Genomic DNA, 25247 nt, shown 5'->3' on the forward strand with positions numbered 1-25247 from the left:
CTTGTGAAGACTTAATCCAAGCACTCAGATGTTGTGTTTGAGGGAGATAGAACTAATGGTTTGTACAAAATGCTTGAAAGTTTGTAAGTCAGCCTCCAATTCACAGTCAGCATTCCTGCAATATGTGGCATAGCTGCATTTTTTAATTTGATGTACCATGATCAGTTGGTGGTGCTTCAGGAAGGAGTGGAGAATGGGATGTTCTTTTTTTGAGTAGTTATAGGGAAGAACTGCATGACCACATCCTAGTTCAGTAAAGCTCCATCGGAAAAACACAAGCCTCAAAGCAGAAGTACTGCTATTCCTGCTTAGGTAATCATGGCAAAGAAAGGCTTTTCTTTGAGAAATGTTATCTAGAAAGAAGTCTCAGGAACTCTAAAATAAGGTTTTCTGTGATATAGTGTATTTCAAGATATATTTTATGCACAAAATATTGTACTATTGTAACAACAGGAGCCCTAGGAAGGAAGCTGTGATCAAACTGGTATATTTTCTAGCAGAGATCCAATTCTAACAAGATAAAGATATCTTACACCGTACTAGTTTCTTCATTTTCCCTGTAACAAGACATGTACTGATATGAAGCACACTTATATACTATACTTGTAGCTATACTTGTAGAGATGTAGTTATTTAACTATTACTTTCTTGTCCAGGTGCTCTGAGGCAGTTCAAGCTCACCTTTGAATATAGACATGCAGTCATTTTTAGGAATAACACATCTTTCAGCAGCAAAGATTTGTTTTTCATAGAGTATTTGTCTTGAAGATTTTCAACTTTCCTATATTAACATAGCAACTCTTGTCACCCTCATGATTTCAAAGCAAGCCAGAGAGAGCACCAAAACCAACCTGTCTCACCTATGACTACTCAGAGATTTATCTTGTTGTCTCTTCACTTCAGCCTCTCTTTGCTGTACTTAATGTTCTTCTTTAATCAATCTTTCAGTAACTCTTTTTCCCACTTCAAAAGTAAATTAAATTTACCGAGGTAGCTATTCCTAATGGTATGATTCTCCCCAAACAATCCAGCAGCACGTCTCTGAAAATTGCCATTTGCACAGTGAGTGAAATTAGTTATAAAAATACTTAAAATCTCTGAATGCCACATCTGCAGTGAATACTGGGAATTTGTTTTGGCTTATAGACTGTGATCCCTAACACAAGGGGGTTTTTCTAATCAATGGAAAAAAAAAGGTGCCTGCTAGCAAGAAAATTATTTCTTTCCTTCATTTCCTTGGAAATAATTGTGTTGTAGGGCTAGCTAAGGGAAATGGCAATCTCTTGTTGTTGATATATTATTTTTTTGTACTTCATAATCCTTATTATCAAGAAATGCTTGAAATTTTTGTGCAACTGAATGTGATGTAAGTTGTAGGTAGCCTTCTGGGGGCCCATCACAGGCACCTATCTCTCCATACTGTTTATAAAAGGAGCATAATCATTTACCGTGTGAGGGCTGGCTCATTAAGCATCTGAAGTGCAGGTTCAAGTCGTCTGGACCATGCTTGTAGGAGTTATCAGGGACTCACTGCTCAAGTGTTTACTCAGTTTTTGTAAAAGTTTTGTGACTTTATATATTCTTATCAGTAGCTGACTTAGGCAGCTGAAAGCTAATTTGGAGATGTGCACATGAGCCTAATTATTCAGAGGAGCAATTTCAGCATAGCCAAACTTTAGGGTAAGATAATTGGTTCAAGTGGTAAAAGTTACTGATATGGGTTGGACATATCTGGGCTTAGGTCACACAGTGTGAGGGTCTGTGTATTTGCATGTGATAAAATACTTTATTTCTTTTGTTCACTATTTCAAAAAAAAATCTCATAGATGTATCATTTAAGAAGCAACAATAAAAAAAAGAAGCATTCAAAAGTTGGAAGAGACTATTACATCTTTTTGATCTTTCCATTATTATTATTTCTCTATGACTATCAAAATATGACTCCTCATTTTAAGCTTAGATGTCATTTCCAAAGACCTACCTGTACTCCGTACTACACAGAGCTGTGTAAGTAATAAGTGGCATGTGTATATAAAAAAAAAATCCCATATACACCTATATGCAGAACACTGGCAGCCCTTGAGCTTTTGAAATATTGCCAGGACAACCTGCAGCTCTAGTTATGCACCGCTGATATTTCAAAATATTTACATGAAAAATAGATGGAAGACTAATTATGCAAACTATTTCAAAGTGAAATATGGTGATTCATTGAGATAAACTGCAAAATAAAGACCAGGTAGTGTTAAAAGCATGGACTATATAAAATAAACTACAGCCCAAATTAGTGATCACAAATGTTTTACCATCAACATTTTTTTGGGAAACGGGTGTTCTGTGCTCCTCTAAACCTTTGCTCACTTGTTGACACTGAGTAGATTCCTCAGGAGGCCGCTATGGTGCTTTTCCAGCCTCACACCAGAACAGTTCTGTCACCATTCGGATTCACTCCTATGAAAGTGGGTTTCAATCTACCCAAGAAGCAGTTTATTCAATATGATCTCCTTCTTCAATGATGTTTTGGCCACTGCATTTAACACTCTGTTAGCCTGCTTTAGGCTCCCTCGTTTCTCTAGACCAAACTATCTTGCATGTTTGGCCAATCTTTGTAGATCAGTTGGAAACTCGCTAATCTACTCAGATTTGGCAAGCATGTTGTTTACCAGAAGTATCTTCTTATACACTAGTTTCTCTGTCAATGGAGAACAAGGTCCAGAAGCACTAATTCTCTTCATAAGTTCATACATGTTTTTCACAGGCCTCACGTGCCAAACAAAAATATGTGTATTGGAATACAAAAAATGTATGTGTAGAAAAGGCTTATATTTGTGAGACCTGATGTGTGAGACAACAAAGCTGCAACTGCAAAGTGTATGGAAGTCCTAACAAGAAAACACCTCAATTAGTATACATGGCAGGGCTGAGATTAATGTAAATTAGAAAATCTACTCATTTTCTGAACTGTTAATCTGCTTTGAACAAGAAAAAATGTAGTTGAGACCTAGAGATGAAAAGTAAAATTTGTCCCTTTGTGTCACAAACACTTTCCTATTGATTTCATCATATTGCAAAATAATAATGAAGGCAAGAATTTAATGACAGGGCTGCAACTCTTTGAGATGTTTTCTTGTTAAAGGCAGATTAGCAGGCCAAAAAGAAAAGCCATGTTTTGATCTTCATAATTTTGGCCTTCTCTTTATATTAATGGGACTACTGCTCCCTACTGTAAGTCCCTTGGGTGTTATTTTGACTTGCTGTATTTTTTAAACACTTTTTACAAATGCAGTAAAATCTTGGAAAGCTTATCCTACTACAGTCACAGTGGGGTTGTTTACTTGGACAGGCAGGCTTTAAGCTAACTGTTCATTCATGGAACTGAATCAAGCAAGTTTTAAGTTTGAATTCAAGCATTTGGTTCAAAGACCCACAGCAGCAGCAGGAGCACCCAGGATGCTCTGTTCCCACTCAGTCCCTGCATGTCACGGCCTGGACCCCAGATGTTTTTTTCCCACTTCTGTCCCAGATCCTGGAAAACAACTCAAACCTCTTACAGGCGATCATTTGTTTGGTTTTGTCCTTGTATTGCCCTGGCTCTTGATAAAGCTTCTTTCCAGCAAAGCCATGGGGCAGTTTGGAGGTCGTGTAGTGGAGGTCTCTTGCACCCTATTTCTTTAGGACGTTTAATTTTTGCCCACATTGTGGCATTAGCTGCTATCACACGAATATTGGCCAAGCTTCTGATGTGAATATAGTTTACTGCTTTAATTTTTTTCCCCACAAGTGCATGGGACACCACCCTGTAGGGGGTTGCAGCTCACCCAGGGCAGGCAGATGGGATGGGGACGGTGTGTGCTGGGCTGGGGGACACGGCTCAGCCCCGCCACTGCACCCACCCAGCAGCAGCTTCATTACAGCACTGCCAGGATGATATTTTAAGATCATATATTGAATATGAAATGACTGCAGAAGATCAGCCTTTAAGATTTAGTCATAAAATGTTCTTTCAAAGACAAAGATTCTGATAACAGCAGTCTTTTTCCCCCAGGTTATGGTTTACATTGACTGATCGTTTACAAGTGGGTTACTGCTCTTGGTAGCTTGCTTTTATTTGCCTTTCTTATATCTGATTTGGAAATGCTCTTGCATATTTGGGATTGATATGTTTTGTCTAGATGTACGTTTCAGGCAAAGGAATGAAATGCAGAATTACTTTCTTATCTGCTTTCTTGCGACTCTCAATGGGCAGTATGTGTTCTCAGATAGAAACAAAAGTATGGTATTACACTTTTCTGTCTGTGGTATGGATGTCTTAATACATACCATATGGCTGGGAGGCACTGCACCAGATTTTCCCTCATGACTGTTTTTTTTTCTCACTAGGGTTAAAAGTAGTAATATGAAAATGAATGAGTAAAATAATTTGCTCTCCCTCTGGGCTTGCTGACTGCTATTATTCTTGCTTATTTTGATCTGTAAAGTTTTGTGTTTAGGTGGGTTTTTTTCCCATGAAAGACTTACTGCTGTTCATGTTTCTTGGCCTGTAATGTGTTTTCTGAGGAGTCGTCTTCTTCATGGGCATTATTCTGCATTCAGCGGGCAGAAATCTAGGCTGCTGGACGTGCTGCTCTTCTCTTGAGTAACTGCTTAGTGAAATACTCTCAGTATTACAGTCCATTGATGATTAGTGGGGGAAATGCAACATAAAGTTGCAAAGAGTTGAATCATTTCAGTTTTTAAGATAGAACAGAAGGCAAAGCAAACTATTGCCCATTTCACAAGGGAAGGGAACAACTGTCAGACTTTGCAGTGACTATGTTTCTGTTTTATTCCTGCAATAATAATAGAAAAAGATATTAAAGATGTATGAAGAATTAAAGCAACTGTTTGGGTGTTTGTAGATAAAGATTTTTTCTTTATTGCTGAAAATACTACAGAAGTCTTCAAATCATGGGTGATAGTGCTGCTTTAGTGATGGAAGAAAGTGTGAAAGAAAGTGCTGGCCATCACCTCAGGGCTCCCTCATCCTCCATCTTGCCATTGGTCACACAGCACCCAGCTGAGCAGATGCTCACCCCCATGGGGATGCTTTAGCCCAGGCCCAAAACCTTGTCATCACTGCCAGCCTACCAGCCAAAGCATCCTCACTTTAGTTCTTCTGTGCTGTAAACACTGTAAATGTAATAGATTTGTGGTCAAAGAGGAGACATATCCATCAGTTTTTATCTTGATACATAAGAACACCTGTGGAGCTTGCAAGCCACATGCAGGACTGTGCTTCCTTCCACTGGCTAATGTGATCTGGGCAGAGATACTGGTGGGTTTTGGCCAGCAGTGTTGAATCTCAGCATAGTTTCAAGAAAAAGAACTCCCAGAGACTGGCAATTTTAACTGAAATTCCTCCATTCAACCTACAAAACCATTTTTCCTCCCCTACTTCTTCCTCACCTCTCCTACCACCCACTTTCTTTGGTGGTTTCTCAGCTCCCTTGATCCCTTTTGCAGAGGCTGAGAATGACCATGATGCCCATTAAGCAGCTTTACTTACAGTTCTAGGTTTTTTTATTTATGAATCCTGAGGAATTTGTATCTCTTTCCTCAGCTTTCAAAAAGGTAAACCAGTGCTCCTCTGTCTCTGGTGTCCTCCTGCACACAGTCTTTCCTGAGCACATACAAATGGCTTTTATGAGACACCCGTACCACCAAAATCTCCCAGAGGCTCTGGGACTGGCCATGCCACAGGTGACTTTGGTGTCCCAAAAAGGTGACATGGGGTTGTAGGAGACCTTACACGGCTCACCCAAACACGAGAATTGCTGGAGCTGCTGTAAGCCGAACCATTGGGAGGGCGGGCATCAGGAGACCTGGAGAACCTCCAGGACTGCTCCTCTGGGTAGAAACCGCCTCCTGTCTGCAGTTTTGTGAGGGTGTTGCAGCCATGAGAGGACACAGCATGGTTTCTGTACACAATACATGTTTTCGAGTTGTCTTTCGGATCATCTGAAATAAGGAATTTGCATAGCAACATCACTCCAAAACAAGAAACAATGTCTGTAAATGATAAATACTCCATCTGGAAAAATATTTCCATGGAAGTCACTCTGCTTTCATTATATAGTTATCCTTATTGATTAGTTTTACTGACTTAATTTGCTTTGGAGGAAATTATTAAGTTCAAAACATCAGAGTTCACTGATAATATTGATAACAGAAGGACAGTACAAGTGCAAAAGTGCAAAGAAGATGCCGGGCGCTGAGGGCTTCCTCCAGTGGCTGAGGCAGTGACAGCAATCTGGGCAAATGCAAAATATGTCTGTGGGCAAAAGATCAAAATAGAGGAAATGTGTTACAAGGCAAACTGCTGCCAGAGACCATTAAGTTCATTTAAAATAAATTAAAATGAGCCTTAGTGTTTTGTAGGTAAAACCTCGAAGCCATTATCCCAATTAGTCATACTAGGCTAGAGAAGAGCAAACAGGCTGCTGGGATGAATCACCAATGCCAGTGTAGCCAAAGATGGGGTGCTGTCAGTGTGCAAACTGCTCAGCCCAGCACAATTAGAGTCTGGGGGGAAGGTTTCTTAATTGGGAAAAACAAAAACAAAAGGTGTAAGCTACTGCCTCGGAAAGGGTGCTTTATAGATTCAGAGAGTGTGTATGTGTGTTATAGATGAGTGTTGAGCAGTTACCTTTTCATTTGGCGGTGTAGTTGTTTCCTAGTTGTTGCACAGCAATGTTTCATTTGGTGTTTCTGGCACCAGTAAGCAGGGAGGTGTGATTGGTTCACAGCTCCGTTTAAGTGGGCAAGTCAGCGTGGTTTTATCAGTTAAGAATGGCAGTTTGCAGTTTCACCCCTACTGAAGAAAATTCAGGGCAATTCCAGGGGCTCTAGTGCTGCCTTGGTGAGTTATCACTGCTGTAAGGAGAAGGATGGGCCTACTGCTGGCCCTGACAATGACGTATCTGGTGTGATAACAAGTTTGTCCTTTGTCACATTTGTCACTGGTACAAAACCTATCAAGCGGTGTGTCTGATGTTCAGCTCCTGGGACACAAACTAAGGTTTGCGAAGTAGAAAGATTCAGAACAATGTGATATTTTTGGGAAAATTGTACAAGATTTGCTCATATGGATGAAACACTCACAAGCCAAATACAATAATAGTTTAAAAAAAAAGTGAACACAAACCAGGGACAGCTGCTCTTCTGCAAGAGGGTAAACTGGAATACATTGCTAAAATAGACCTGTGAAAAGCTAGTACAGAATGAAGGTATCAGACTAACAGGTTTCTATAAAGAAAAATATAAAAAGTTGCTACTATAAAATATGCTGAGGCTGTTAGGAAAACATTTAAAATAGATTTTGGCTCAAGCCTTTGAAAATATGTTTTTTTCTTCTACTATATTTCAGCAACAAATTAGCTTATTAGCATTTTCTATTTATATGACTGCTGGTCCCTGTTTACTGTTGCTAAATCTACTTGCCTTGGAGCATTTAGTATTGTGTTGCTCTCTGTGGAGCACTTAAAATTCAGCTGTAAATTTTCCTCTCATCTTTTCTGACAATGGCCACCCTAAAACCACCAACATGCTGCAGACCAGGGTCTCACCAACCCACCCCCCATATTGCACATTACACAAGGGGCTCATTCACTGTCTTGGGGAATTATGCAAATGAAAGGGGATATTCTTTTCCTCATGCACCACAATTTCCATATGTGTAACTCCCGTTAGGTTTAATGAGACTGGCACTCATAAATCCCTGAGATGAAATTATACCCCTAAGTGGGTTCTAACAAAAGGCTGCTCTAAAGTTTTGATTAACAATCCCTTAAAAGTAGAACATTAAAAGAGAGATTAGGCAAAAAATTATTCTCCCTTTCAGAACAAATTTTCGTGAATCTGTACATTAGGAGTTCATTCCTGCAAACCTGCATTGCTAGTGAAGTGCTCACTTCAGTAAGTATTCAAAGAAATCTGAACATAAAGCATTGCTCTTGTAGCATCTAAATGCCTACACCTGATCTGCTTCATACCTAGATCCCAAATTGTGAATGTAATTCATATGTGAACTTGCACTAAATAGTTGTTTTCAGAACTATAAAGAAAACACATTTAAATTTTATAGATGTAGCAAAAGGTTATAAAACACATACTTCTTGTCCAGACTCTGAGTCACTTCAGCACAACAGTAACCCCCCCCACCAGGAATCAAATTGCTGTATTCAGGCTCCAGTTGGCTCCTGACCACAAAAGGAGTTATGGATTTTAGTGACAGACTTTATTAAGCTGTTATACATGTATCCATCCCTTTTCTACTGCTCTTATTAGCCTGTTGATGGTATTTTCCCCAACGTTGTATACATGGAAAGGATCTATTATTGAATAATGAAGTAATAATAATAATAGTAAAACAAACACACCTTCAAGAAAGATGAAGGTAATATATTGCTGGGTAGAAGAATGTGTCTGATGGTTGCTGGTCTTTTCTTTCTTCATACTATTTAATAATTTATCAAACCATCCTGACCCTTAATTGATCACAAGTGCTTTTTCAATCTGTTCCATTCTATCAAACATGATGTGTTTTTCCTGTGAAGAAGAATGAAATTGTCCCCCCCAAAATCAATCAGCAACAGCATATTTTATCTGGGTGGGTGCAGTTCACTTAGGGCCAGATTCTGCACCTTTACTCACTTTGAAAGGAACTTGCATGGACAATTCTGTTGCCTTTAACTGGCTACTTGCTTGAGTAGAAACTGCGTACGCTCATAATCGTACATTTTTGTTCATGTTATAGAAATTACAGTTATCAACTCCAGATATTTCTTTACTCCCAACAGTCCTTTTTAACACAGACTACTGATGTTTCTCTTAATCATATGTTTATTTTTTAAAAAACACCGCAAACAGAAATAAACTTGTTTTTCTTCCTACCAGTAGTTCTCCACAGAATTTTGAGACATTTCAGAGTCCTGAAAGGGGTTCATAACAGTTTAAGGATGATGCTCAAATATTATTCCAGTAACTAAAAATAAACCATTATTTCACTTGCTATAGCATTCAGGGAAAACACGTATTTCATTTTTACATTTGTTTACAGGTAAGGATCACAAAAGTTCTTCAAATATCCAAAGAGACCTAGGACAAAAGGAGGTGCCCGTCTCTGAAAACGTGGTCTGAAAGCTGCAGCTCTGACAGCTGTAAAATGCACTTAGTGTCTGTTTTACACTCAGTGAACAGATTTTAAACTAAAATCTTCCTCAGGGCCTGCACTTGGTTTTCTGTGAATTCAGGTCTTGCCAGCTAGCCACCCAACCACAACACAACTTCTGTTAGTGCTCAAATGATGTGTAGAGGCATGTGGCTGTCCCTTAACTTCCAGAGGGACCCTGCTTCTGTCGTGGTCCTGGGGACCTGTCTACAGGGCTGGGTCCTTCCTTCCAGAGGACTTTACTGAAAAGCCAGGCTCCTTGTCTGTAGCCACCAAGCTTGTCCCAACACTGTTGCATCTTAATAATGTGGTCTTAGATGCAATAGGAGAGTGGGGTGACCTCTATACGCAATTAATCTTCAACTTCATAAGGAGGATGTGCTTCTGAGAAGAGACTACAAGCATGAGCTCTCTGCCAAAGTGATTGCTTTAAATGATGGATTGTTATAACAGATGTAGCTACCAGCATCTCTCAATTTTGAAAAAAAAAAAAAGCAATTGTCCTGTATCCTCTCTCAGAGCCCATCCCTGGTGCTGCATGGAACAAGCAATCTGCAGGCTCTGGTTCAGACGCTTTAGGATGGGATGGAGCATGGGAGGTGTATTCTGGCACAGTCCCGTCTGCACCACTCCCTGCTGCATAACACTAGGCAAAGCCGTGCTCAGCTTGTGGGTCTATGGACCACCCTTTGAGACACCAGAGCCTGGGTGAAGAACACAGGTCCCCATCTCTGTTTCCTAAGAGAAAAGGCTGTTCCTAGCACTAGCTACTTCATTTTTACATAATGCAAAATCTAATCTGAAGATGTCTGTTTCTGACTTATGTTCATTATCTACTAATCAGGATCCCAAGGATCCTGGAGTGATTTGACACTTACAGCTTTATTTTCTTGCTATTTCATCAATATTTCATGGTTGGCACTTTGCTACCACTCTTATGCACAACTTTGAAAATGGAAGCATGTAGCAGATGATCAGTTTAGAGGCAGCAAACCCAAAATGTAATAATTCATTTTACACCTGTATTTAACATTAACCCTCTCCTTTACTGTCATAATTAATATAATAGCTAGGAATGGTAGACTACTTACCATCTGGTTCACTGCCGGAAAGTCTACGGAGACTTAGCTTCAATGAAGGATTTGCCAAGGACCTTGACATGCTGATGCAGAGTTACTTGTATAAAGTTCTGATTTAGGAAACTCTTTTCTAAGGAAGATATGTAAGGAGGACATGTAATATTCTAGTAAAGAACATTACATAGTTAGCATGTGTAAATCAGGACTATCAGGATCCACATTTCTCGGACTTAGAAAGTAGAAAAGGATGTGAATCTTACTGCATCTCTGCACTTGAGCTTGGCCATTTATAGACCACCCAAACCAGCATCTTCACATCTTGTTCACCTTCCTGTATGCCATCTTATAAAAGAGATAAACTATTTTCCTCCATTAGCTGCTACATCCTTACTAGTGATTCTGATTATCAAGAAAATAATTTTCCATGTGTAAAGATTAAAGCTAGGTATTCGTCATCTGACTTCACCTAAGACTGTCTATTCAATATTTTTTCTTTAGCCCTGGATTTCTTGTATTTAATCTGTCTCTTGAAATCTACCTCTTCACGTAGACATTCTTTGATTCAGTGACTATAGATGGTGCCTTGAATAGGGCTAAGCACATTTTTAAAAGTTTACACAACAAAAACAGCTGCTGAGTAAAATCTTGAGAGGGACTGAGCATGTCTAGTTCCTCTGCTAGCAAGGCTGTTGGCAGGTACAAAGCGTGTCTAGGATTTGACTGACTATACTGACACGCCTAAAGCCTCCGAAATTTTAGGGAATGGAAAATCTAAAAGGTGCAGATGTCTGAAACACATTAGTATGATGAGTGCACACTGTAAGAAACAAGTGAAAAGGAGTTCAAAGAGATAGTAATGGTGTCTTTGCATGTAGCACGTTTTAGAGCTGTGGATGCAGCTGTAACAAACCTTTGAACATTTCAGTATTCAATAAGTCACATAGAAACAGCTGATTATTTGCAAAAGCTTTTATAGAATCTTATACAGACAGATCTTAAAATTTCACTTTAAGATTATTACTTTTGTAAACATTAGACTTGAACATCTATAGTTGCACTGGTCAACAAGACGGGCCAGGGGATGCCTGTAGAACAATGTTGACCAAACACCTTAAGTGAAGACATACTGTCTTCAAAGCTGTCTGAGATACAGACAGGATACAGTTTTATTCTGAGAGCTGCTATATAATAGGGCTTGTCTTGTTTTAATTTTATTTTTTCCAGTAGAATGCTGTCTCGTATTTGTCCTTTGATTTGTTGCAGGGCAAATGTCCAGTCTGGGAAGCAGCTTGCCAGGTCAGAGTGGAGATGGAGAAGGGAGGAATTGCCTTCCACAGCAGGAGGCTGCAAAAAGGCTGGAAGCAAGTCCTTACCCTTAGTTTAGTGAATTCTTAGTATCAATTGTATTGTTCCATTTTTTCCCACTTTAATGATTTTTTTATGTTCACATTTTCAGTAGGAAACTGTGGGTTTAAACATCATAAACGTTCTTTTAATATTACTCTGTCACTTGCTCAAGTTTTAGCACTTAATTTTTGTGAAATTTTTTGAAGACTCTGGGCTCCAAGCTGGAGTTGAGGTACCCAGTGAACATCCAGCATAGTAGGAGTGTTGTTTTTATTATAAAAATTACCACAATAAATTTTTAATTAAATATGAAGATTAAATGGTGATAAAATGATAAAATCAGAATTTTGTGTATTCTCTGTGCAATTCATTGACATTTTTATAAAAAAAATGAATGAGTTGTTTTTCATTGTTTAGAATTTATTCTAGTCACTGCGAAGTTGTTCTTTTTTTAAACTCTAAATCAAAGGAAAAAGAAATTCTCCACAGATGTTGTATGTGTTTGATGTATTAGACACATTTTTGCAGTCCACTGCCTGAAACCTAGGGAATTCATTAACTCACAAGTTGCTGCCAAGGAGGGAAGCTATCACATTTCCCAAGCTGGTGTGCCTGTCCCCTGGCTGGGGGATGTGGTAGGGCAGTCTTTGTCTTCCCTTGTATTTGGCTGGCTCTGGAGAAAGGGGGATTTATTCAAATTGAAGGGCTGTTCCTGCTTCCCCCCTGACAGTGTCTGTTATTTAATTAACCTGCTAAATACTATAGCTGTCTCTGTTTCCCATTGTGCAGACAGAGGTGGTGGCAGATGAGAGCTGGTGCTCCACACCAGTCGCGGAGACCCCGTCCCACATCACTGAAGTCACTGGCATAGCACAAATTTCAAAGAGAAAGGACAAGACCCACAACTTTGGGAAAGAAGATGAGTTGCCACCTTTTACCCTCAGCAAAGCAAAGCAGTCGCCCAAATACCACTTGCCCTGCAAGGGACCTCTCTGGGTGTTTGTATTTTTGGACACATCTGCCTCAGCAGGGCACTACTAGACAGACTTCAGCAGTGAGCCTGGGCACCAGTCAAGCAGGTTTCTTTTAGGATGTTAATACCACTCTTCCCAATTAGGCAAGGAAGGCAAATAAAGACTTAAAATGGCAGTACAGCATGGCAAGACATAGCCAAACCTCATCTGCATCTAGTGTCTTGCAATAAGCAGGAGCCAGCAAAATACCATCTCTACCATTCCCTACTACTGCTCTCCACAAAAGAGGCTCCACCCAGGGGAGCCTTAGCCTTCTCCGTGGCCATCCTGACCCAACAGGCTTTAGCATCATCTGGGGATTTCATAGAATCATAGAATAGTTTGGGTTGGAAGTGACTGTCAAAGCTCATCTAGTCCAACCCCCTGCAATGAGCAGGGACATCTTCAACTAGATCAGGTTTCTCAGAGCCTGGCCTTGAATGTCTCCAGGGATGGGGTATTTGCCACTACTCTGGGCAATCTGTTCCAGTATTTTACCACCCTTGTCATGAAAAATGTCTTGCTCATGTCTAGCCTGAATTTCCCCTCCTTTGGTTATAAACCATCACCCCTTGTCCTGTTTTAACATCCCCATCTAAAAAGTCTGTCCCCATCCTTCTTACAGGCTTCTTTTAAGTACTGAAAGGCTGCAATAAGGACTCCCCATAGCCTTCTCTTCTCCTGGCTGAACAAGCCCAACTCTCTCAGCCTGTCCTCACAGGAGAGGTGCTCTAGCCCTTGGATCACCTTGGTGGCCTCCTCTGGGCCTGCTTCAACAGGTCCATGTCTGAAGGGAGTGTGAATGATGGAATGATGAAAGACCTCATGTGTATGCTTCATTGGGGAACTAATTGAAAAAGCCCTAGTGAGAAGGTTGTGGTGGTTTTTAAAAGGTACAGGCATTGCTGCCATCGTCCGCTGTCTCCTGTCATTCCTGAGACAGATTACTTAAATTCACTGTGGTTTCGTTTTTCCTCCCCCAAAATTGAAGCTGGTTTAGAATGTAACATCCCTTGGGACAAATAACATATATAACCCTGAGCTGCAGTCTGTGACCCTCACCAGTACCTGGATGGGATTTCCGATGTTGATAATGACCCATAAAACGGCACATGGTTTGCCTGTGAGGCAGCCCCCGCCCTGTGCCGTGCTGCTGGCCTGGCAGCACCGGAGAGGCACCAGGCTGAGATTTGGAGAGTCAGATACAGGTTTTCTTTCTTTGTTGTTGATTGAATTGCAACAAATAAACATCAGAAATACCAGCCACTATAAACTTTCTGAGATACAGTCCCCTAACAGCATTGAGCACTGAGGTACCTGCTACCATTCACTTTTCTTTCTGATCCCATTAACAAGGTTTCAGGCCATGTCAGTATTTTCTGAATTGAAGGTTCAATATTTGAAGTAACTCAGAACAAGGCATTTGCTTCTGATAAGTGCATTCAGAAGAATAGTTTCAACATTTAATGTTTAATGTACTAGGATTAAAGGTATAGTAATCCACTTGGGTGAGATTGCCTTACTTTAAGCCAAAGGTTGTTAAACAAACAAGTAGGTTTTCATTAATTTGTAGGAAACTACACAAGGGCTCTGAGGGAGACAAGTTTGCTGTCTGATGTTGGGTTTTTGTCCAAAAATACAATTCTTTTGTCTGATGGTGCGCTGTAGTGAATTCCAAAGGGAGGAATTAATAGATGACATTTACATTCATCCATGTATTAGAGGCTGATTCAAAAAAAGTCGAAAGAATGTATACTGGTAAAGCTGCTGAAGGTTGACACATTTATTTCACATCAGAAGACAAGTTCATGAATCCAAAAATAATTTGTTGGTTTTTTTTTTGTTTGTTTGTTTTTGTTTTGTTTTTTCTTTTCAAAATAGCTGTGCCTGTCTATTTTAAGAGAGCACCTTTCTCTAAAAGCTTTGTTTTGCTTATTAAAACAGCATTATTTCCTTCAGGTTTTATTTTCTTTTAGATCTGTACTGTGTGTAAATCAGGTAATGGAATCCCACTGATGTACATCAGCTGTCATCCAGCTCCTCCTTTAAAAATGGAAATAGTTCCTCTGGTATTGGTCTCTTGAAGGATAACAGTAGGAAATACATGGAGCCTTGTAGTAAATACAAAGTCAACCTTGGCTTAAGCAAAGGCCAGTTCCAATGTTTTCATTGGCATTAATTCTAATTACTCAGTGGCATATTCTTGATTTGGTTTTGGGTTTTTTTACTCCATGTTGCCATGATGAAACACATGGCAGATCTATTTCACAGTCTGTTAGCACCTCGCAATGAGCCGTTAACATGTCATTGTTTATCTCCCCTGTGTCTTTCTCACAGGAATTATGTCTGACCACCAGTTTGGAAACCAGTTTATGTGCAGCGTGGTTGCATCACACGTGAGCCACCTCCCGACTACAAACCTCAGTTTTGTTTGGATTGCTCCACCTGCGGGGACAGGCTGTGTCAACTTCATGTAGGTATATTTGCAGCACCTATGAGAATATGATCACTTTGGAGATAATGAAATGCTCTGATCTACTTTCACTAGGACCTTATGTCTGGGTCAGGGAGTCAGTCCTGCAAAGTGTAGACTTTAATAAGAAGTAAAAATATTGAGTTCTTCCTGGCTGAAGAGTTTCTGTGCATATTTGGACTTTATATTTCACAGTATGTAGGAAGGAGACTGTTTTGTAATGTAGCGTGCCATGAGAGCAATAACATGCAAGTGCACCTAGCCTAGCATTTCAATAGAAATTGTTTCCTCTTAGTTATTAATCATATCATTGATCCTTTAAATATACAACACATTTGCATTGACCTAAGTTTTTATCTGTTGCATTTAATAAGTTAGGACATCACACAGATGTATTATTCAGTTTGTAAGCAGCAACATAAAATACAAGTATTTGAGAGCAGTCATACTCAAGTATTTACTGTTTCTAATAATAATAATTTTTAACTTCTGCTTAATTCATCTATTTTACAACCTGGAAAAAATCAAGAGGTCATTTTACAGGGTTTTTTGATAATTTATTTTAAAGACCTAAATCATCATTTGACAATTTAGCACCAGCGAAACACACAGCTTAACATGGATTTTAATAATGTATATTGCTATATTTTACCTTAAAGTAATTTCTAATTATTTGTCCCAAAATTTTGGTAGATCACATTCAAGAGAAAAAATACACCTGGAGTGGAATTGATAGTAGAACATATTTCAAGTTAGACCTGTCCATAGAAAAAAAGTCAGACTGCTCACTAACCAGATAAATGAACAGTTGCAAAATTTCAGTGTGCAAGACCTTTTGAGTGTTCCTGTGACTGTTCTGTTCGTTAAAACAAATCTTCCTCTGAGTATTATTCCCTTTCTATCTGTATTGAGAAGCTGCAGGTAAGTGCCCCACATAGTCATTTTACTGTTTAACATGTTGTAAAAAGCAAGAAGTGAGTGGCATACTTCTTTGAGAACATAAGTTGCTGATGGTGAACACAGTACCTGTTGATTTATTGATTTGTGTCTTTGATATTTCCATATTCCTACATACTGCACATATTTTGCCTGCACTGTTTCAGCACATTATTTATTAACTGCAATGACAATGTCAAGACATTTTTATTTCTAGCCTTCTTTTTCTTCTAAACGTCTAACAGTATATTGGGAAAAAATTAGTTTTGATGAGTGAATGTAGTTGTTTCTCATTAATTTCTACAATGTACCAGAGAAGCTGTTTACAACATTTAAGATTCCTATTCACTATTAGGCAGGAAATACTGTAACTTTTTTACTTAAATTCTGTGTAAGAAAAGTGAGCCTCATAAAATAGTTGTATATACCTTGAGGAAATCTGTCAATTGTGGTTTTTTCCTGTGGAAAATCTATGAATTTTATACTTCCTTTAATTTCTCTCTAAAAATAGTCTCCTTTGTTGATCATCTTGTAGCAGCTAAATTTTGTTCTTTGAGCTGCCTGAGAAAATAAGGAATGAGATTTACTTATTCTCTGCATACTCATGCTTACACCTTCTCTTTGTCAGATTTTTGTTTTTCCTGGTATTCAAGAAATAATTGCTGGTGCTAGCTTGCACAGCAACTGTGAATGTTTTTATTTATATGAGATGTGACCCTCCATTGCAATTTTTGAGGTCAGTTATAAACAGTTATTTATTTTCCTGTGACTGATTTTTTTATTTTTCATGATTTTGTATTGGGTTTTTTTGTTCATTTTGTTCATTATTGAAGAAGAGTTGACAAAGAGCTCTACAGAAGTACAAATACTATGACTGCTGATTCCGATTTAAATGGAATTAAAGGGACTTTTTCTGAGACAATGAGTGCTTGCCTATCTTGAAATCAATGCAAAGTTCATCACTGTCTTCAGTGGAAACAGTGTCAAGTCAGCATTGAACAGTTTTGGAAATCCAGCCTACATTTTTGTGTTTGTATAATCTATAATGCACCTCCTCAACATGGGCTGCTCTTGAGAAATTGAGGTCTTTGCACTATGTTAGTAAAGTCTTCAGCCACGCTGCAGTGTGCAGAACATACATAGCAGAAATCTGGATTTCTTCTTGACTGTGTAATTTGCAGCATGGATGTACACCCACAAATGTCAGCAGTCAAAGTGCAGGGACAGCAAAACTGTCCTTCCTCACTGTCCGTGGGACTGGCAGGGCTGAAGGGTCTGATCCTGCACCGACGAGCTCAGCAGTGTAGCTGCTCCCAAGATCCCTGACCCAGGTGTCCATCAGTCTCGGTGGCTTTACATACTGCCTCACCCTGTGGTATAAGTATCCTCCATGGGTGATACTCGTTTGGCTTTGAGGATGAGCAAAGTGATGCAGTTTGGTGTCCCATAGGACACATTCAGACAAGAGGGGAAAGCCTCAGCTTCTCTGAAAGTTGGTGTTTATTCCAGGATCACACTTGGCTGCAGGATTCCTGGGGAAATGTGATCATCAGTTGATGAAAATGAAGGACGTAGAAATATGTTTTGCCTCTTATCCTCCTTCTCATTTTTTATTCAGCTGCCCACTCTTTCTTGCTTCAGCTGTTGTTTCTCCTGCCTACTAAATCACAAGTTACAGTAAACAAAGCTTTATTTGTGGCATGGTGTTAGTCTGCCTGCCTTACCCAGTTCTCTTGACTTCAGTATTTCCAGTTGGCTCTAGCTTGTTCAACTCCATTTGCTCCTCTATAGCAAACAATTAACTTTTAAAAGATTTTTTAACACTTGAGACCAGTCTACCAGTCTAATTTAAGTTTAATATAAATGAAAATATTTTTAATTTAAGTTTAATTTAATATATGTTAAAAGTAGTTACAAAAGGTACTTGAGTTGATAGACTCCAATAACAGTGCAATATAGGTAAGAGCTTCCTACACTGTTTGTTGCCAATACATCTGTGATTCAGATCAGTTCATTAGTATTTGACCTCTCTGAGGATGAATAATAAGGTTATTAATTAGCACTAGCTTTGGTGTGTGGTTTTTTTTTGCAGTGTTGATACCTCTCCCTGGACAATTCTTGGGAAGAGCTGGACAAAGGTCACCAGGCAAATCTCCCACAGACCAGTGCACAGCTAGCTTTTATTAACTGCTATTAACCTCCCCTGGCTTCCACAAGCAACCTGAATATGACACAGAGAAGTTATGACCCTATAGATGTCATGGGCAAAATTCCATTTTACTTCATCCATCCTTTTTGATTTACTCTTCTAGAGCTCAGTCCTGAAAAAGACTGAACCCCTAAGAAATAAGATTTGTGTGGTGATGCTGTCAGTATGTCCTCCCCCCGCAGCTCTTATACCCACTGGTAATAAAACAAACATAACAGAGGTGCTGAGATATCAGGATACTAAGTCTCATAAAAACCAGCAGCCAGTAAATTTGGATATTCCCAGCAACAGTCCTGCCTGGTACCAGAAATTTTCCAGGCACAAATTTGGCAGTTTCCAGCTCTCAGCCCATGATGCATTCCCAGGCATGGCCAAAGAAGATGGCTCCTGGCCACAGTTAGTTTACTAAAACAGCCAAGTGATGGACACCCAAGGTGTTGCTGCTGTTGCAGAAAAGGAGGGCTAGCAAAGCTTTCATCCTCTGGGATGAGGGGAACTGGGACCACTGTGGAGAGGGATGTGGTGCTCAGGTCCACAGGGGGCTCCTGCAAGGAAGGTGGGCTTATTCCTGGGGATGGGAGATGCAGGTATGCAGTAAACTAGGATTCACACCTTGTACAGAAGCTCACCAGCATAGCACTCAGTTTCTTTCCTTCCTCCCTGCAAGATCCCTCATCTCTACAATTTGGTGTACTCCAGTTATTGTTTCCCACTGATGATGTGCAAACTTGTTCTTAATTGTCCTGTTGAAGTATCCTGTTATGGCTAATAAGTAAATATTTAGAAGTGCTCTTTTATAAAATACACTTCTAAGGGAAACACAGAATGCCGCTGGTGTCCCCATACTACATGTTGGTACAATCCTTTAGTATTTTTTCACCATAGATACCTCCAGACGAGATGGGGAAATCAAAGCTAAAATGCATCATTTATTGCAGAACAGTTTTCTTAGCAGGAATTTAGGACTGTTTTATACAGATGTTGAGCACTGGGGGCTCTTAAGCAAATTAATGGGGTCTGTAAATGCTCTTTACCACCAAAAAATAGTAGGTCCTCCTTTACACTAACAAGTCATTCCTCTGATCATGTACAAATTTGTAAAACCTTATATTCATAGTCCTTCAGCTAGGTTTCACTCTTTGTAATTTCTGCTCTAAGCTCACACTAACCTAGTTAAAACTCAGCCTGTCGGGGGGATAATAATGGCTGTTGAGCAGGGTGGCACGTCGGCTTACATCTTAGGTTGTTAAGCCTGTTTTTTTACAGATGGCTTAACTTACTAGTTTGTAAAAGTGATAAAGCTGATCTAAATTGCAAAAGCAAATTGTGTTTTGACCATCAACATGGTTTATCACAGAATAGAATAGCTTGCTATAGAAATTACTTTAGAAAATAAAGGTTTTTTCTCTTATATAGCCATTTTTGCTGGTCATTGAACAGGTGTCTTATAATTATGATTGGGTCTATACATGTATTCACTATAACCTCTATTAATAGTGGACTGGACTTCTGTAATGCTGTCTTCCTGAATCTAATAACCCATGTAAGAGATGTGACCCATCAGCACTGCTCTTAATATTCTGTACATTAGGAAGGCTTTGGAAGTACTAAAAGGCCCAATCATGTTATTTGACACCTGTTTAGCATAGTTTATGGTGAAAATCGCTAAAAGGGAACAAGAATAGCTGTGGCAGTGTCCCCCTGGGAAAACAGAGGTCAGGGAGCTGTGGTTGCTGAGCCAGGACACTGGCACATCAGTTCTCCTGAAGCAGGAGCAACTGGTTCTCAGCACAACCCCTGGAAACAAGTTTGAGACTGAATGCTGAGTCAGATAGCTGAACAATTGAAAGAAACTTGGAAGAAACTTTCAGGAAAGGAGATGTGTTTTTCACTAAGAATATGCCTTTTCCCATAATCACCTAAAGATACAACTCCTTTCTGGGAAATTCAAAGTACGTTGTTCCAGAACTGGTCTTTTCATGCCCATATGTTTAAGCCTGTTTCTAGAAACTGTCAACTGTGTTAATATATGAACTTGAAATATCATGCTGTGCAAACACTACAGAACATAAAGACTGTGATTGAGAGGCTTGGTTACCTATTTAAAGCATTTATAGAAAACCTATGATAATAATTATGGAAATATTGAATAAACATCCAAGAAGATTACATGGTTTGCTATACTAATCCTCTAACCAGGGTGGGAAAGAGCTATATTGTCTGAAGGAACCACATTCCCCTGGTAAACCACTTAGCTAAACTGTCATTTAAGACACTGTTTACTGGGGTTTTTTTCATTTGTTTGAAAGAAATACAGAGGGTAATCTTCAAGATTAGGTACGCAATCATGTTTACTCCATACACAGTGATAATACACACAAATATTAAAAGTGGAAAGTAAACAGAAAATACAAATGTCAATACTAAGGTCCCTTAGGTCCCTTGTATTTATATATAATCACTCAACTCTTAATTATGTGGTCATATAAGTTTTTGTCCTTCAAGTTCTTATGATGAAACAGAATTGGACAATGAAATATGTTGTTGTTTGTAGCACCCTAGTTGTTGCCATGATTTGCAATCTTTGCAGCTGTTTGAAAAGTGTGTTATAATGCACATGGAAACCTGAATGTATAGAGAGCCTTGGTTTTGGGGTTCTGTGAAGCACCAGCTCCCTGCTTCAGTTGAGTGCTGCCCTTCTCTTCCTACTCTTTATTGCAAGGTAAGGTTGAAGCAGGGTATTTCTTATCACTCTGATGTCGGGGTGGACTCCATTTGAGACAAGGGTCACGGAGGCACCAAATAAGATATAGTCCTGGTTTATAGTCAGGGTAGTTCTAACATTAGCCCAGTGTTGCAGTCATTTTCCATATTGCTTATAACTTATGCCTTATGGAAAAAAAAGAAATCATCACTAATTGTTCCTTGTTGGTGTGTCAGTTTACTGGCACTATGAAGAAAAATTACTCCTTTGCTTGGTTTTCCACTTCCATGGGTATAGGCATTGTTTTATTATCAATCAGCATTATATATAACATTCTGAAAATCACAAGCCAACATTTGATTCAGATCTTGGCTCTGCTCTCATGTCCCATTTTGATGTGATGCCCAGATTACCTCCTTCATCTACTGTGTTTGTTAATTTTCCAGTGAAATGCAAACACGGTGCATGGAATCATTGTAGCTTCTCTAAGTATGACCCCAAGCAGCATAGACTCAACTGACTGTACAGAATTAAATTTAGCTTGTCTATTAGTTTTGTCTGAACTTCATCTATTTTGTGTGGTGATAAAGCAAACAGAGATGACGAATGAGAAAATCTGTGTGTTTTCAGAAACTTTGTTGGCAGAAAAACGTAGCACAAAGTGTACCTTGATGGTAAATTTTTAAAAATGTTTAGAGTAAAGGAAGAAAACCATGAAGGCGATGGAAGCTGGTTGCACCTGATTTTCTGCCCCTCAGAGGGATTTTCAGTTGTTTTTGACTGAAGATAGGATATGTAGATATGTCCGGGTAGGTATTAATGTGTGAGCTGTGCATCTGTAACTCTCTTGAGACTTAATGAGGGTGTAATCTGGTTCCAATAGACATCTAGGGCCTGGTACTCAGTTTTACATCTAGTGAGCGGTACCTGCAGATCTAGAAGGCCTCTGTAGCTCTACTAGTTTCTTTAGGACATTCAAAATTATTTTAGATATATTTACACAGCTGAATCAAGTCCTAGGTCTCCACTGACCAAAATAGATCACTAGCTACCTAGCTCCCATGTAGATCTTTATGCAGGCATCTGTTTTAAGCTTTTGAAAATCAGGATCTGAATCCCACCCAAACAGACTCAGCTGCCTAAACATAAGCACCTTGTACAAACCATGAAAAGGAATTTTTCATTCCTACCACCCTCAACAGTCAGTAGCTTTGTCTGTGTCAAGAATCTCCAATGAGCAGGATGCTGAACAGTTGAAATCTGCTGAAGAATATGAATAAAAAAGGCAACTTTGCAAGGCTAATAAAATCTTGCCTTTTTTTTTCCTTTTTCCTTGGAGGTAAAGCCTGTTTAGTATTATCTTAGATGTCTGATACTTGTACTGGAAGTCCACTTTAATGAAAAGAATGTTCAGTTTTTAACATTTTCTCCAAGTGTGCAGACACTGACCATTTGCTATTTTAGGCTCCTCATGCTGTGTAGGCGCAATAAAAGCAGAACCAACAAAGCCAGGAAGAATGGGTATGTGAACATTTATTAAAAATAAAAGCACATGAAAATTCAAGTGATAAGTTAGTTGGACTTAATTCAGAAGATGAGTAAAAAAGCATAAAATGCTACTTCCATCAACATTGTGTAATGCCAGAATAGGAACTGCAAGATGGTACAATGTTAGGATGGTTTCTTTTCTTTGAATGATACAAATTTAATATATCGCATACTTGTAATGTATGATAGGAGAAGATGGCTCAATATAGCCTTTGGCTACTCCGTTAAGATTTTGACATGGTTCCATATAAGACTCTGGCACCTCCTGCATGAAATAAAATGAAATCCAATCATTTTCTACTGGTATTATTTAAATAATGAAACAACTGACTGTACGGAATTGTGGTGAGAATTACTTCCCTTCTTACAAATGTTCATTTAGCAATTCTAGAAGCAGAGATTAGATTTTATGTTCTTCACTTTCTGAGCAACATGCACATTATTTTTGTGCATGAGACCACCAGTTCACAATCTGCAGTACAGTTATCTGTAGTCATGTTTAAAATTCCCTCTTGAACTTTGTTTTTCTCTCTCTGAAATTTAACCTCAGGGTTATTTTTCAGAGCGTATTTTAGATCATCAACACATAAATCTTTGTTGCATACGAAGAGGTGCTTCGTCTTCCTCTTTTCTCAAGATGGCTTAATTTTGAAAACATGACTAGGCTATGAAATACATTTACGCACTCAGTTTGCTTCCACTAGGAAGTTTTCCTGTGTAACAGAGGAATTGAATGAAACATCTTTTGGCTGCTAGTAACTGATCAATAACAAACCTTTCAAAATGACATGGTAGAAGAAGTATGCTTAATAAAACAGGTATGAAACAGGTATGTGAATCCTTTTGGAAATGTTGGTTATACAAAGAGTGAGCAATAAACATACATGGAACCATTCTGTAGGGGTAAACATATAGTGCATAAAAACACAAGTAGGGGCAAAGGCAGAGTACAAATTTTTAGGAAGATAAATTTCAGTACTGCAGACAAGCCTGTAAAACCTGACACTGTCTGCATGGAAGCCCTTTGTAGTTCATTGAATCACAGAATGCCTTGAGTTGGAAGGGACCCATAAGGATCGAGTCCAACTCCTGTCCCTGCGTATGACAACCCCGTAGTTCACACCATGTGTCTGAGGGTGTTGTCCAGTCTCTTCTTGAACACTGTCAGCCTTGGGGCCGTGACACCTCCCTGGGGAGCCTGTTCCAGAGCTCCAGCACCCTCTGGGGGAAGAACCTTTTCCTAATGTCCAACCTAAACATTCCCCTGGCAAATCTTCCTGCCATTCCCTCAGGTCCTATCAGCGGTCACCAGGGAGTTCTGAAATATCCACCTGGTTGACTGAGAGGGTCTGATAATTTCAGTGCCATCTCTCAAGTGGATAATAAAACACGCGTCCAGTGTACTAATGAGTTTGAGATAAGTGTATTGTCTGTATACTTCTTTGGGAAGCACTTGACATCTTGCAGGGGCTATTGCTGAATAAACATGTGAAGAGCTCAGTACTACAGGATGCTGAGCACTGGCCTTGATCCAGCACAGCAATCATGTGTATCCATGCTGTCATCAAAGGCACAGAAAATTCTTTTTGTATTTTTTAAAATTCTTGCCTTTGAATTATTTGTTTGAAATTTTGCTTTGTCTGTGTACACAACCAAGGACATACAAGGCTGCTCTGTCCATATTCTCAGTTCACACAAGTTAACTTACTTTTCTTGCCTTGTTTGTTTGGATGAACTTTAATAGAGTGATCTACAAAGTATTATGTAGACATTCAGTAATATTCAGCAAGACTTCATGTATGTGTATAAAATGTAAAAACTTGGTTATGATGAATGTGAATATCCAATAAGACAAAAAAATGTTTTCCTTTTTCCACACTGGGATGGTCTCCTCACATCTAGTTCTAGCAGAAGTTTAAAAACAAGAAAGAAAGAAATCTTTTCCTTGAAGATATAAAACCCATTAGTTCAGCTTTTGTTGCCCACATCCTGGGAAAACTTGGATTTGAGTATTCAGAATGACCATGACCTCAAACTAGCTGACAGAATGAACTCAAAAATGTCTCTTATAATTAAAATTTAAACTGTACTTAAAAATGAGGTATATCCCTCCCTTCACAGCTTGAGAAACTCGGATTTATTATTAATATTTAGATAATTCTTATATTTGAATATAAAATGAGATATAATTCAACCAGTTTATAATTATTAATTATAAAATATTATAATAGTATTATACACAAAACAGTACAGAGTAAATAATAAAATATAATGATCCTTCTGTAACCTTGGTATATACGTTATACAAATGTCATCAGAATGGAATTGTGCTAGGAAAGTATTTGATAGTGTCTATCTTTCTCTGATTTTCTTGCAGTATTTATGAATGACAGTTAATTATTTTGATGTCACCCAGAATACAAACATTGTCTAAATGCAGTGGTCTGTATATGATCATATTGTGCTCTATTTAAGTTAATGAACTCTGTCCTCCGAGCCAAAGACCCCAGCAGTCAAAAGAGCTCTGAAGCTTGCAGAGGTTTCTGACACAATTACTATGTGGCAGGTAAAAGAGAAAACATATAGAGGTAAATGAAATAGTAGTAATTCACTTGCTTTGTTTTTCTTCTATTTACATTAGAGAGGTTTAAACCAGAACCTTTTAATAGCTCTCTCCCTTTTTCTCCACTATCTTGCACTGTTTGTGCTCTGGAAAAAATGAAAGCCATT

At 38.9% G+C, this 25247-nt stretch overlaps 1 protein-coding gene across 2 annotated transcripts in view; it reads left to right on the forward strand.

Moving 5' to 3' along the window:
- The window catches only part of RELN (reelin), a 289062-nt gene that overhangs the window by 67798 nt on the left and 196017 nt on the right, over positions 1–25247 (forward strand). For both annotated transcript variants that reach the window (XM_065049108.1, XM_065049107.1), the window contains exon 3: positions 14985–15120. In XM_065049108.1, coding sequence (XP_064905180.1) covers positions 14985–15120 — 136 coding nt within the window. The remainder of the gene's footprint in view (positions 1–14984; positions 15121–25247) is intronic.

Source organism: Columba livia, chromosome 1 (assembly GCF_036013475.1).
Source record: "Columba livia isolate bColLiv1 breed racing homer chromosome 1, bColLiv1.pat.W.v2, whole genome shotgun sequence".
Taxonomy (NCBI): Eukaryota; Metazoa; Chordata; class Aves; order Columbiformes; family Columbidae; genus Columba; species Columba livia.